We start from the raw sequence: 14,895 nt of genomic DNA, 5'->3' as shown, positions 1-14,895 counted from the left end.
CGGAGAAACCTCGGGTGACTGTCCAGGCAGCTGGCTGTTTCTGTCAACTCACAATTTTTAGGAAGCCGCTTACGTGCGCTTCTTGGTTTTTTTTGTTTTTTTGTTTTTTCCAGGTAATATTATTTCCGTCTTGGGTCTCTGAGGGAGTTGAAGATTAGATAGTTATAGTTAAAGATTAAATAGTTATAGTTTTCCTTGTTAAGAATTTTAGAAAAGAAACTTAAGAGGTGTAAGTATAAATTTGAAAGACATTATAAGATAGTTCTGTTAGTAATATAAGTTAGGGTAGAAAGTGAATCAGGTACATTTTGTACTTACCAAAACAGGATAGATAATGGAATTATTTTCTCTGAATTTGTCAAATGCAAATGGACGAGACATTGTTTAGGTATTTATTGCTTGTATATATTATATATAGTTATTGTACTTAATGCATATAGTTTTTCTTATATTAGTTATAACTTCCTTTTTTTCTTTTTATTAGAAGGGGGAAATATGGTGTAATTTTATTTGTGCTGAAATGTGATTTTATTTGTATATTAATAAAGTTGCCTGGGGATCAGAGCTAAGAGCAAGCCATTAAGCAGAAGTCTGGTAGTGGTAGCACACGCCCTTAATCCGATTGCATGGCGGGCAGAATCTCTGTGTGTTCAAGGACACAGCCAAGCAGTGACCCGAATCTTTAATCTCAGTACAAACCATGGAGACCTGGAGGTCTGTATAGACAGGCAGTGATGAGGAAGTCATGTGATTGGGTTTACAGCCAATGAGAAGGCAGAACAGAAAGGCAATAAAAAGACAGGACACAGGAAGAAGGTCTCTCTCTCTCAGGGGAAGGACAGCAGCAAGTGGTAAGATAAGGTGGTCTTAGCTCTTGGCTACTGCTCCATCTCTGGGCTTTTAACTCTTTATTTGGCTCTGTGTTTTTTAATAAGACTGTTTAGAATTACATCTACAGATCTCTGTGAGTGTGAGGCCAGCCTGGTCTACAAAGCAAGTTCCAGGACAGTCAGAGTTCTTACACAGAGAATCCCTGTCTCAAAAAAACCGAAACCAAACAAACAAACAAAAAAAAAAACAAAACAAAAAGCAAATCAAAACCATGGGGCAGAATTGTATTTAACCTACCTAATTACCTTACTTTATATTGTATTATGTTGCTAAACTACCAGCTGTCTCCCCTATGATCTTGTTGGGATCTGTCTCAGAGCTGGGGCTTGCTGCCATTCTCCAGCAACTACCAGCATTATGATGCTAGCCATCAATAAAGACCAAAATTCAAAAATTCAAATATGATTCTTACTGGCTACACAGTTTTTACATAATGTATAAAAACTGTTGTTTAAGAAGCAGCTGCCAGGATGGACGTGTTTCTCATGATCCAGCGCCACAAGACCACCATCTTCACGGACACCAAGGAGTCGAGTACCATGTTTGAATTAAAGCGCATAGTCGAAGGCATCCTCAAGCGGCCGCCGGATGAGCAGCGGCTGTACAAGGATGATGGAAAAACTCTGGGCGAGTGTGGCTTCACTAGCCAGACAGCACGGCCACAGGCCCCAGCCACAGTGGGCCTGGCCTTCCGAGCAGATGATACCTTTGAAGCCCTGCGCATAGAGCCCTTCTCCAGCCCTCCAGAGCTTCCGGATGTGATGAAGCCACAAGATTCTGGAGGCAGTGCCAATGAACAAGCTGTGCAGTGAGGGCCCCAGGCCCACCCCCCCTAGAGACCTATTCCCTCAAAATAAAGATGATTTGGCTGTCAAAAAACAAACAAACAAAAAAAACCCCTGTTGTTTAAACGATCAAAAGTTAAGAGATGATGCACCTGTATACTGCTAAACCATCAAAAATCAAGAGATGATGTACCTGTATACTGCTTTTCATCCTGATTCAGATTGAGATTTTTATCACAGCAATAATAACTCTAAGACAAGCTGGGTGGTGGCGGCACATGCCTTTAATCTCAGCACTCAGGAGGCAGAAGCAGGTGGATCTGTGTTTGAGGCCAGCTTGGTCTACAAAGTGAGTTCCAGGACAGCCAGGGCTACACAGAGAAACCCTGTCTGGAAAAACAAAAACAACAACAAAAAATTATAGGAATAAAAACAATACAAAACAGCCGGGCGGTGGTGGCGCACGCCTTTAATCCCAGCACTCGGAAGGCAGAGCAGAGCCAGGCGGATCTCTGTGAGTTCGAGGCCAGCCTGGTCTACCAAGTGAGTTCCAGGAAAGGCGCAAAACTACAGAGAAACCCTGTCTCGAAAAACCAAAAAAAAAAAAAAAAAAAAAAATACAAAACAAAGAAACCTTGAAAACATTATCCTAAGGAAGACAACATCACAAGAAGCTATGCCATGTGATTTGCTGTTACTTTACTTTTTGTGATTTCAGTTATTTTCGAGTCTCAAAATATTAAATGGAGAAAAACACAGAAACAAGCAATTTACCAAATTCAAATTATATAGTTCTCTCTTTCTAACAGAATCTCACTGTGTATGTCTGGCTGACCTGTAACTCTGCTGTAGACCTGGCTGACCTCAAACTAAGACTCGTCTGTCTCTGCCTCCCCAGTGCTGAGACTAAAGGTGTGTACCCCTACACCAAAACCCAAATTACAAGTTCTTCTAAGTAATGTGACCATTCTTCATTAATAGCTGACTACACTAAACCATAGTGTGCATGTTCAAGTGACTTAACTTAGTAATGGCTGCAAAGCACAGGAGTAGTGATCTACTGGAGTCATCAAAAAAGAGGACAGAGTGATTTTGGCACTATGCCCTGTAGGACACAGAGGAAATTATGGAATACACAGGTTTCAGAACTATCCTCTGGAGGTTTTGGAACATATCCTTTGGGTGTAAGAGATGATTACTATATGTGAAAAGTATATGAGGACCTAACTTAGGTTTTTAGCACCCTTGTAAAAGCCTGGGGGCAGCAGCATGTGCTTATAATCTCAGCACAAAGGAGGAAAAGAACACCATCTCAAAGATAAGGTGGAGTAGGATAGAGGAAGACATGTTAACCTCCGGCCTACACACAGACAAAAAAAAAAAAAAAAAAGACAAAAAATGCACCCACACACATGGGAATATGTACCCATACACAAAAAGTTTTTCAAAAAAGGAAATTTGTAAACAAAGATCAGTTGTTGCCTAGGGCAGAAGAAATACTGCTAATGACTAGAGGGTTTCTGTTCAGGTTGATAAAAATGTTCTCAATCTGTAGTAGAGGTTGTATAACTCTGTGACTATACTAAAAACCTGTGAACTGTAAACTTTAGTTTTTAATTAGAATTTATTTTTATGGGGCTAGAGATGATTGAGCAATTAAAAGCATTTATTGCTCTTCCAGGGGACCTGGGTTTGATCCCAGCAACCACATGGCAGCTCACAGCTATCTATAACTCCAATTGTATGGGAGTTATATATGTATGTGATACATATACATACATGAAAGGAAAAGCACCCATACACATAAAAGTTTTTTAAAATAATAGTTTAGCTAGACAGTAGTGATGCATACCTTTAATCCTAGCACTCAGGAGGCAAAGACAGGCAGATCTCTGTATGTTTGAAGCCAGTCTGGTCTACAGAGCAAGTTCCAAGACAGCCAGGGTAGTTACACAGAGAAACCTTGTCTCTCTGTCTCTCTCAATATATACTTATATACATATAATAGTTTAAAATTTTATTATTTCTTATTATGTATATGTTTATGTGGGGGATATGTGGATGTGATTGCAAATGTCAAAGGAAACAAGAGGCATCATCGTATCTCTCTAGAACTGGAGTTATAGGCATTTGTGAGTTACCCATGTGGATGCTGGGAACCAATCCATGTCCTTTGCAAGAACAAGATGGGGCTCTTAACCTATTATCCATTGTCTCTCCAGCCCCATGAATTGCTCTCAAATTCTGTTGGCACGTGAACCCCAACGAAGATTTTTTTAAAAATGTTTATGAAGGGGCTGGAGTGATGGTTTAGCAGTTACAAACACTTATGCCCTTTCAGAAGACTAGGTTCAGTTCCCATTGTCCACATGGCGGCTTGCAACTGCCCGTAACTCCAGTTCTAGGAAATCAAATTCCCTTTTCTGGCCTCCTCTGACATTAGAGATGGACATACACACATGTAGGTTCTCACATAGACACATAAAATAAATCTTTTTTAATAAAGGAAAAATATTTATGTTAATAGCAAACATAATGGAAAATATTAACAGGCTAGGTGTGGTGGTGTAAACTGCAATTCCAGGACTCAAGAGCCTGAGATGGGAAGATGAAGAGTTCAAAGCCAACTTGGGCTATATCGTGAAGACCTGACTCAAAATAAAATAGTCCAAAGTCAAACAACAACTTTTAAGCAGTTTAATATATAGATGAAACCTACAGATCCAAGAATTTTAACAACTTCAAGCACAAGAAAAGTGCTGGGATTACATGTATGCATGCACCACTGAACTTAGGTCAGTTAAAAAAAAAACTTTAAATGTAATCTTGAAAATAAATATCTAATCTTGGAGCTGGAGAAATGACGCAGCGGGTAAAGTCTTGCTGTGTGACATGGAGACCTAAGTTGGGATCCTTCTTACCTATATAAAAAGGCAGGCTTGACAACAAGCATCTATAATCGCTCTGTGTGTGCAGGTGTGTGAAGGGAGGCAGATCCTAGGGGCTTGCTGGATGAATCTGTGAGCTCCAGATTTAGAGAGACAACCTGTCTTAAAAATAAGGTGGAAGACTGGCAAGACGACCCAAGCCTTCAATCTCTGGAGCCCATGTAAAGGTGGAGGAGAGAACCAAATACTGAAAGTTTTGCATTCACCTTCACATTCCCACCATGGCAGAAGTACCCACATTCAAACATCATGTCCACACATGTCTATTTAAAAAAAAAAGTTGAGGCCAGGCGGTGGTGGCGCACGCCTTTAATCCCAGCACTCGGGAGGCAAAGCCAGGGGGATCTCTGTGAGTCCAAGGTCAGCCTGGGCTATGAATGAATGAATAAAAAGATGACGGGCTAAAAGGAAAGTAGCTTGGCAGTTAACAGCATTCTTCCAGAGGATCACGGCAGCTCACAAGTATCTGTAACTCTAGTCCCAGTGTATCCAATGCTCTCTATTTTTTTTTTTTTGAGACAGGGTCCTGGCTGTCCTGGAACTGGCTCTGTAGACCAGGCTGGCCTCGAACTCACTTAGATCCATCTGCCTCTGCCTCCTAAATGCTGGGATTAAAGGTGTGCACCACCATCGACTGGCTCTAATGCCCTCTTCTGGCCTTCTTTGGCACTGCATATATATATATATATATATATATTAGACATTTATGTAGGCACTAACACACACACACAATTTAAAAAATAATAAGGTAGAGAGCTATAAAGGAAGACACTGACATCTACCTGTGGAGGCCCAAATTACTCAAAGTGCTGAGATTAAAGGTGTGTGCCACCGTCCAGTGGCTATCCTGTGTTTGTCTTTCTCCTCTTCATTATCTTTCTATCTAATATTTTCTTATCCCTCTCTCCTCCTCATAGGAACCCTGGGAAAAGCAGGAGCACAAAGTGTCAAAGGTATGAATAAATACATATATTTCATAAATTGTTGGAAATGTCATCATAATCTGAAGTAAAATTTACTTCATTTCTAAAAAAGATTTCTTGCCAGTTATAGTAGCACACACTTTTATTTCCTGCACTTGGGAGGCAGAGGCAGTCAGATCTCTGTGATTTTGAGGCCAGCCTGGTCTACAAAGTGAATCCAGGATAGTTAGGGCTACACAGAGAAACCCTGTCCCTGTCCCCCTACTCCTGCCCAAAGACTTATTTTCTATGCATGAATATGGTGATATTTTATTTATGCTGAAATGTGATTTTATTTGTATGTTAATAAATAAAGTTGCCTGGAGATCAGAGGTCATAGCCATTAAACATAAGTCTGGTAGTGGTAGCACACGCCTTCAATCCAATCACATGGCAGGCAGAGTCTGTGTGTTCAAGGACACAGCCAGCATGGTGACACACACCTTTAATCTCAGTACCAACCATAGAGACCTGGATGTCTATATAGACAGGCAGTGACAAGGAAGTCATGTGGTTGGGTTTAGAGCCAATGAGAAGGCAGAACAGAAAGGCAATAAAAAGACAGGACACAGGAAGAAGGTCTCTCTCCGAGGGGAAGGACGGCAGCTACTGGTAAGCTAAAGGCTAGTGCTCTGATCTCTTGGGCTTTTAACTCTGTATATGGCTTTGCGTTTCTTAATAAGACCGTTTAGAATTTTGTCTACATGTGAGTGCCTGCATATATTTATGTGCACTGAGTATGTACCTGGTGCTCATGGAGGCCAGAAAAGGGTGTCAGAGCCTCTGAAAATGGAGTTATAGATGTCATACGGGTGCTGGCAACTGAACCTAGGTCCTCTGCAAGAGCAGTATATGCTGTTAACAGAGCTCTCTCTCCAGGCCCCATTTAACAATTTTTGATCAAAATGAGTCAGCAAATCAAACAGCAATTTTTTAAATAGAAATTCTAGGTTAGTCATGATAACCAGCTTTAATCTCAGAGCTCAGAAGGCAGAATCAGATGGATCTCTGTTTTAGGTCAGCCTAGTCCACATAGCAAGTTCCAGGCCAGCCAAAGCTACATAGTGAGACCCTATCTCAATAGAAACACATTAAATGAATGAATGAATGAATGATTCTAAGCAGGGTTTAGTGGTCCCTGTCTATAATCTCAGTACTCTAGAGGTAAAGATAAGAGGATAAGAAATTCAATACCAGCTTTGACTACATAGGAAATTCAAAGTCAGCCTGACCTAAACAAAACCATGACTCAAATCAATCAATAAAAGTAAATAAAACACTGTAACACAAAGATATACCAGTATGAAGAAGCAGGTAGATCTCTGTGAGTTTGAGGCCAGACTGGTCTCAAAACAACAAAAAATAAACAAACAAATAAATAAAAATACACTAGTTTGAAGCTTGTATGCTGAGGAATGGTGGTAAGAAAATATTATATAAAAGTCTTCATTTTCTGTAAGAGTAGGAAATGGTATGTATAGTAAAACACTGCATGTCCTAACACTCAACATGCTGTCTTCATTCAGAGCTCAGGTGTTTTGGCCAGTGCTCACTGGGTGTTCCTTGGCAAGACAGCCATGTAATTTAATGTTGCTCAGTACCAAGGCTGCAGTGAAGGTGCAGAGTACAGCACAGTAGATGCTGCCAGAAACACCAAGCTTATTGTGAGTTTAACTTTTGATGTTCACATGTTCAGAACCTTTACTGTTGCCAAATGTTTGTTTACTTTGCAGCACTCAAATTTGTGACCCACAGCTTTTTTTTTTTTTTTTTTTGTTTTGTTTTTCGAGACAGGGTTTCTCTGTGTAGCTTTGCGCCTTTTCCTGGAACTTACTTGGTAGTCCAGGCTGGCCTCGAACTCACAGAGATCCGCCTGGCTCTGCCTCCCGAGTGCTGGGATTAAAGGCGTGCGCCACCACCGCCCGGCGTGACCCACAGCTTTAAGAAGCTTGGGTGGGGATGAAGAGATGGTTCAATGGTCTTTCAAGTTCTAAGGAGCTGAGTTCAAAACCCCAGAACCCTGTACAAGCTAGGGACAATAGCATGCATCTGTAATCCCAGTGCTCCTACAGTGAGACAAGGAGGAGACAAGAGAATCCTCGGAAACTTGTGGGTTCACAGCGGTTAAGAACAAAGAGAGGGCCGGGCGGTGGTGGCGCACGCCTTTAATCCCAGCACTCGGGAGGCAGAGCCAGGTGGATCTCTGTGAGTTCGAGGCCAGCCTGGGCTACCAAGCGAGTCCCAGGAAAGGCGCAAAGCTACACAGAGAAACCCTGTCTCGAAAAACGAAAAAAAAAAAAAAAAAAAAGAACAAAGAGAGCCTGTCTACAACAAGGAAGAGGACTACTCCACATGTGACACACCCCTTACCCTATACACATACCTGTACACACACACACACCCCCTAGAGTGTAGAGGATCCTTCATGATCTGGTCCCAGCTTACCTTTTCAATTTTTTAACCATGTTACTCTTATTCCTATACCTATTTTATAATAGAGTAAATCAAACGATCTACAGTTTGACATTCGTTCATGCCATTTCTTTTTAAACACAGCCTTATGACTATATAAAGATGGGTAGGAAAGATAGCTCACTTAGTGAAGTGTTTACAGCATGAAGGATGCCAGTTCAATCCCCAGAACCCATAAAACAACACCCCAGCTAGGTGTGGTAATAGATGACCGTAATTGTCAGTGCTATTCCAGGCCAGTAAGAAACTCTGTCTTGAACAAAACAGAACAGATAGGCTGCTGCATCTCAGGAATGACACTATGGATGCTTTTTTTGCATGCTCCACACACAAAACTACAGAAACATTTCTTTAATAAACAGACTAACAGATGCTTTGGTTTACATGAGACATGATCCAGTTTATCCCCTAATGATGATTAACAGTGCCCCAGTTAGAAGGGTTAGATTATATGGTCACCCTATCTATTAAAGCTTGCCCCCTGTTCTACCAGGCAGTTTTTCCTTATATAGCCTGTTCGGGCATTCTGAACATGTCAGTACCTAGTATATTACTTGTCCATTTCACCTAAAAACAAAACAAAACAAAAAAAACTATGAATCCCAGCGAGACCAAGAAGGTATGTAGTAATTTATTTCTTCTTGGAGTTTTTTGTTTGTTTGTTTTTTGGCGATAGGATCTCTCTATGTATTCCTGAAATTTGCTGTGTAGACCAGGCTGACCTTGAATTCACAAAGATCGATGCCCCCCCCCATCTCCCCCCCCCCCCCCCCCCCCCCGCCCCAGTGTTGGGATTAAAGGCCTGTATCACCATCCTGGGCTCTAATTCATTTCCTTACTTTTGAATCTAACCTGTAGAGCTACTCTAAATCTTTTTTCTCCTTGATTCAATTTCTAGCTTCAAAATCTGTCTTCTGGGGTATGGAGAGATGGCTCAGCAATTAAGAGCACCAGCTGCTCTTCCAGAGGATCTGAGCTTGATTCCTAGAACCCATTTGGTGGCTCACAACCACCTGTAACTCCAGTTCTAGGGCTCTCTTCTGACCACTGCAGGCACAGAATGGACCTGGTACACAAAATAAATAAATCTAAAACAACAGTAAAGAACCTGTCTTCTGCAAATAGATCCTAAGAAAAGGAGCATGATGTAAGAGAGAAAGGCTGTGGAACTAGATAGCAATCTTCAGGCCAGTAGTCAGCTGAAAGATAGAATAATCTACCCTAGGATGAAAAATATTTTTTAAAAAATGGGCATGGTTATTCATGCTTTTAATCCCAGCACTCCTGGAACGCAGAGGCAGGCGGATCTCTGTGAATTCAAAGCCACCCAAGTCTACACACCAAGTTCTAGGTCAGGCAGGGCTACATACATAGTGGGACTCTGTCTTTAAAAAAACGAAAAAGAGCTGGGCAGTGGTGGTACACGCCTTTAATCCTGCCTGGCACTTAAGAGGCAAAGCCAAGCGGATCTCTGTGAGTTCGAGGCCAGCCTGGTCTACAGAGCAAGATCCAGGATAGGCACCAAAAACTACACAGAGAAACCCTATCTCAAAAAACCAAAAATAAAAATAAAAAATAAAGAAAAAGAAAGCTGGGCGGTGATGGCACATATCTTTAACCCCAGCACTTGGGAGGCAGAGGCAGGTGGATCTCTGTGAGTTCCATGACAGCCTGGTCTACAGAATTCTAGGACAGCCAGGACTGCTTCACAGAGAAACCCTGTCTCAGGGAAAAAAATAAAATAAAAAAATAAAAAGACAAGAAAAGAGAAAGAAGGAAAAAGAAAGAGAGATTCATGCCAATTATGCTGATTCACACATCTATAATCCCAGGATTTGGGTGGCTGAGGCAGGAAGATTACTGAGTTAGAGGCCAGTCTGGGCTACAGAGTAAAACTGTTCCCAAAAGTTAAAAAATAACCATATATGAAAAAAATAAATAAATAAAATTAATAAAAACAAATTGGGGCCAGGCAGCAGTGGTGCTTGCCTTTAATCCCAGCACTCGGGAGGCAGAGCCAGGCGGATCTCTGTCAGTTCCAGGCCATCCTGGTCTACAGAGCGAGATCCAGGACAGGCACCAAAACTACACAGAGAAACCCTGTCTCGAAAAACAACAACAACAAAATAATCATATACAACAAACACCAGAAACAATTCAAAGGAATTCTTGCCTCCAAAAATAAGCAATTTGAAAACTGTGATATGTCTCCAAAGTGTTCTCATTTCAGACATTACCAAGAAACAGCCCAGAGCTATATACTGAAAAAATACAAGCACTGATGTTCAGAGAAACACTGGACACTATAGTCTAAGGCTTTATTTACTTACTTGTTTGTTTGTTTGTTTAATGTGGTGATCATGTCTCTCTATGGAGCTTTGGCTGACCTAGAATATGCTTTGTAGACCAGGCTGGCCATTGAAACTCACAAATATATGCTTGCCTTTGAATTCCCAGCACTGATATTAAAGGTGTAAACCACCATGTCCTGCCGGAGGACATTTCATGTTTTAAACTGAAATTTAGTAAACTTGGCATCTCCAACATCACAGCAAATACATATTTGGATAGCAAACTCCTTGTCACATAATGCATTTTTACATACATATCCTCATGACATTCCCCCAAATAAGCAGAGCAGTAAAACTTTGTTTGGAAGATGAGCAAACTGGGCTTCCTGAGACTGGTGAAGAGGCTACTTTCTAGTGGTCAACAAAAAATTTTCATTTTCTGAACAGCTACACTATTCAAAGTAGTCTACAGACTATTGCTGGTCTGTACAGTATAACCATTCCACAGTTAATACATGAATCGAGAGTCAACATGTATATACTTTTGTGATAATTTGGCCATAATCTGTCTGCTGAATCTCTCAATACTAAAAAATAACTGGGTTTGGGTTTTACACATCTGTTTTACTTTCATAATAATCCATCCAATGGGTTGGGGATTTAGCTCAGTAGTAGAGCGCTTGCCTAGCAAGCGCAAGGCCCTGGGTTCAGTCCTCAGCTCCAGAAAAAAAAAAAATCCATCCAAATTGGATAATAGCACTAATCCATACTATGTAAGAAAACAAAAAACTTTTTTCACAATAGTGGACAATGTTGACTAGGCTTGGTGGAACATAACTGTAATCCCATCTATTTGGAAGACTGAGAAAGCAGGGTCCCGAATTCAAGGCTTGGCAGTCTGGGTAACCAAAGCAAAATTTAAAAAAATAATAACTTTTTTTAAAAAAAGGGCTAGGCACTGGCAAGACAGCTCAGTAGTTAAGAGCACTGGCTGTTCTTGCAGGACCTGGGTTGGGTTCCTAGAATCCACAGGGCAGTTTACAACTGTCTGTTTCAGGAGATCCAATGCTCTTTTCTATTTTCTAGCCTCTGCTGGCAGTGCATGCACATGATGCATTTACATGCTGCATGCAAATCACACATATACATAATAAATACATCTTTAAATAAACTTGAAGTTGGGTGGAGGTGGCGCACACTTTTAATCCCAGCACTCGGGAGGCAGAGCCAGGCGGATCTCTGTGAGTTCGAGGCCAGCCTGGTCTACAGAGTGAGATCCAGGAAAGGCACAAAGCTACACAGAGAAACCCTGTCTCGAAAAAAAAAATAAAATAAAAAATAATAAATGAATAAATAAATTTAAAGGGCTAAAAAGTTATACTCAGTAGTAGAGACCTTGCCTATTAGCATGCAAGAGGCCTTGCCTTTGACCTCCAGAATAGCACAAAAAATGAAAAAGTATGCGTGTTCAAGGTAGCACACACATGTACAGTGGGGTGGGAACAATGCAGACTTATGTAGGGACTAAGTGTAGGATGATTACCATTTTTCTTTTACTTTATTCACTTATTTATTTGAGACAGGGTCTCATAAATAAGCATGGCCTTGAAGCTGATATATATCATAGGATGACCTAACTACTTATCCTCTTGTCTCAACCTACTTAGCTGTAGAATTACAGGCATGTTCCACAACATCCAGTTTATATATAGTGCTGGGAATAGAGCCCAGGGCTTCTGCATGCTAGGTAAGCACTCTATCATTTGAGCTATATCCCCAGCTTAATTTTTCTTGTACCTTTTTTTTTTTGGGGGGGGGGGACTTTTCTCTGTGTAGCTCCTATCACTCTGTAGACCAGGCTAGGTCTCCAACTCAGAGATCCACCTGTCTCTACCTCCCAAGTGCTGGGATTAAAGGTGTGGGTCATCATCAACCAGCTTCCTATACTTTAATACTTGTACACATCATGCCAGTGTGATTATGCACATACCATAGTGTGTTTGTGGAAGTCAAAGGAAAACCTGACGGAGTCACTTTTTCTTTCCACTACATGGTTTGGGATATTAAACTTACGTAGTTAGGCTTGGCAGTAAGAATCTTTAGCCACTGAGCCATTATGTCAGCACTTTCTTCTACTTTAAACCCATGTCTCTTTAAAATACCACTTTACATGGCCTACATCCGAAATAGATAGTAAACACATAGCTTCTTGGGCCCACTTCCTAGCAGCAAAAAATTATCTTGGGGTGGGGCCCAGACACCAACATTTTACCAGGTTCTCCTACTAAAATTTCTTGGTGCCTTAAAATATTTATTTATTTTATTTGTATAGGTGTTTTGCCTGCATGTATATCTGTGCACCACATGTGTGCTTGGTGCTCTTGGAGGTCAGAAGACGGCACTAGATCCCCTGGAACTGGAGTTATAGACAGTTAAGAGCCCCCATGTGAGTGCTGGAAATCAAACACAGATCTTGTAAGGGAGAGCAGCCAAGTGTTCTTAACTGCTGAGCCATTTCTCTGGTCCCCAGTTTGTTTGTTTTGAGGATGGAGGTGGAGGTCTCTCAATGTAGCCCAGGTTGACCTAGAACTTCCTATATAATCCAAACTAGCTTTGAATTCTCCATTCTTATACTTCAGCCTCTTAAATGTTGGGATTACAGGAGTACATCACAATGTCCAGCTTCTCCAAATAATTATTAGTTTAATTATTAAACTTTCACAAAAAAGACAGACAAGTTGCTGAATTTATATAAAGGTCCTCCTCAGGATGGCCTGGAAATTGTGATTCTCCTATCTTAGCCTTCTAAGCAATACAACATCCAGCTAAATATTATTATTTTGTTTGTTTGTTTGCTTTTGTTGTTTTTTCAAGAGAGGGTGTCTCTGTGTAGCTTTGGAGCCTTTCACGGAATTCACTCTGTAGCCCAGGCTGGCCTCGAACTCACAGAGATCCGCCTGTGTCTGCCTTCCGTGTGCCACCGCCACCTGGCTAAATATTACTTTTAAATAAAAAGAAAACAAACTCTCCTTCATGTTTCATACCACGGCACCAATAAAAGCATAGAAGAATCTTTCAGACTGCTCCTGGAAATCACTTTTTTCTAAGTACATACAGAAGAAAGATTTCTAAGATAAAGTGCCTTCCAAGTGACATGTTGCCACAGTCAGATGTAAGAAAGTATACTCTAGCAGGAAGAAAAGTAACAGGTATGTGACTGGGGATAAGAAAGATAGAAGGGATCAACATTTGAGCAAATGCTAGAATGGGCTAAGAAGAACACAAAAATCACTTCATTTCATTTTCATGTTCCTATGGAGTTTGGATTATTCTCATTGTGTGAAGCTGACTTAAAAAAAAAATTACCACAAATGAGAGTGATGGATAAAGTCTATATGCACTTCTAACAACCAGAACACTGTCCCTCCTCTCCCACATCAAGACTGTAAATGGCTTTCAACTCTCAGCCAACGGACACTCATGCTAAAGAGGATGCTCTTCTGTACATTCTGCTTTGACAGTAAAAACTTAAGTCTGATTTGCCAATGATTGTATCTATGATACATGAAGACAGCAATGTACATCACAGACCACACAGTCCCCAAATTTACTCTCATAATCAGACTAATAATGCTGTGGACTTGAAAACTGCATCTTTGGGAAGGGGTTGCGACAGGGGAAAAGTAATCATTTAAACCTTAGAAAAGTCTCATACATACATACATACATACATACATACATACATACATACACATACACACACACACACACACACACACACACACACACACACACACACACACACACACTGCCGGGCGGTGGTGGCACACACCTTTAATCCCAGCACTCGGGAGGCAGAGCCAGGCAGATCTCTTTGAGTTCGAGGCCAGCCTGATCTACAGAGCGAAATCCAGGACAGGTACCAAAACTACACAGAGAAACCCTGTCTCAAAAAACAAAACAAAGAAAGAAAAGAAAAGAAAAAAGAAATTCTAGAAGCTTCTGCTTCACAAGGGCTAGAATTTGAAGGTTGTATAATTACACCTGAGCAATTCACATATTTTAAAGGGATAAATGTAATAATTACCCAAATAATGTGTCTCAATTGATCTTCAGATATTAGTAAATCTGTGACCTCTACTTCCAAATTTCCACGTAAAGAACATGGGTATGGCTCAGCTGTTAGAGCACTTGGTAGTATATGCAAGCCCCTATAATTGATTCCTAGCACACACAGACTGGGGGGCGGGGAAAGGGGGGGCACAAAATAAAAACAAAACAAAACCTTTCAATTAAACGAAACCATGTTTTCTACCAAACCAGAAACAATGTATTTTTCATGTCCTGGCAAAGACCACAGAATAATGGATTCCATCCTGCACCATTTCCCACCTACCCTAATGCAGACCAGATAGCTGAGCTCCTTCCAAGCTAACTAATGCTCTGAATTGCCAGCCATTCCCAGCAAGTAACTATGTACTTCCCAGGAATATAACCTCTCCATTTCATTTCCCTAAAGGAACTTAAACATATACAAACAAAACTG

General features: G+C 40.9%; 2 protein-coding genes across 4 annotated transcripts in view; one reads left to right on the top strand and one right to left on the bottom strand.

The window, feature by feature from the left end:
• The window catches only part of Gatad2b (GATA zinc finger domain containing 2B), a 67,338-nt gene that overhangs the window by 28,270 nt on the left and 24,173 nt on the right, over positions 1–14,895 (bottom strand). The window lies entirely within an intron of this gene.
• Positions 1,332–1,769, top strand: LOC128105287 (elongin-B-like). The gene has a single exon (XM_052730295.1). It carries the CDS (start codon positions 1,362–1,364, stop codon positions 1,701–1,703), a length of 342 nt encoding a protein of 113 aa, XP_052586255.1. The 5' UTR covers positions 1,332–1,361; the 3' UTR covers positions 1,704–1,769.

The sequence above is a fragment of the Peromyscus californicus genome, unplaced genomic scaffold (genome assembly GCF_007827085.1).
Source record: "Peromyscus californicus insignis strain IS unplaced genomic scaffold, ASM782708v3 Scaffold_9__1_contigs__length_137607984, whole genome shotgun sequence".
Taxonomy (NCBI): Eukaryota; Metazoa; Chordata; class Mammalia; order Rodentia; family Cricetidae; genus Peromyscus; species Peromyscus californicus.
Note: the sequence above shows the minus strand (reverse complement) of the source record. Positions and strands in the feature narration are given on the sequence as shown.

What these genes read in the sequence shown, in the direction of transcription:
- LOC128105287 (XM_052730295.1), top strand. Translation starts at nt 1,362, where the DNA reads ATGGACGTGTTTCTCATGATCCAGCGCCACAAGACCACCATCTTCACG.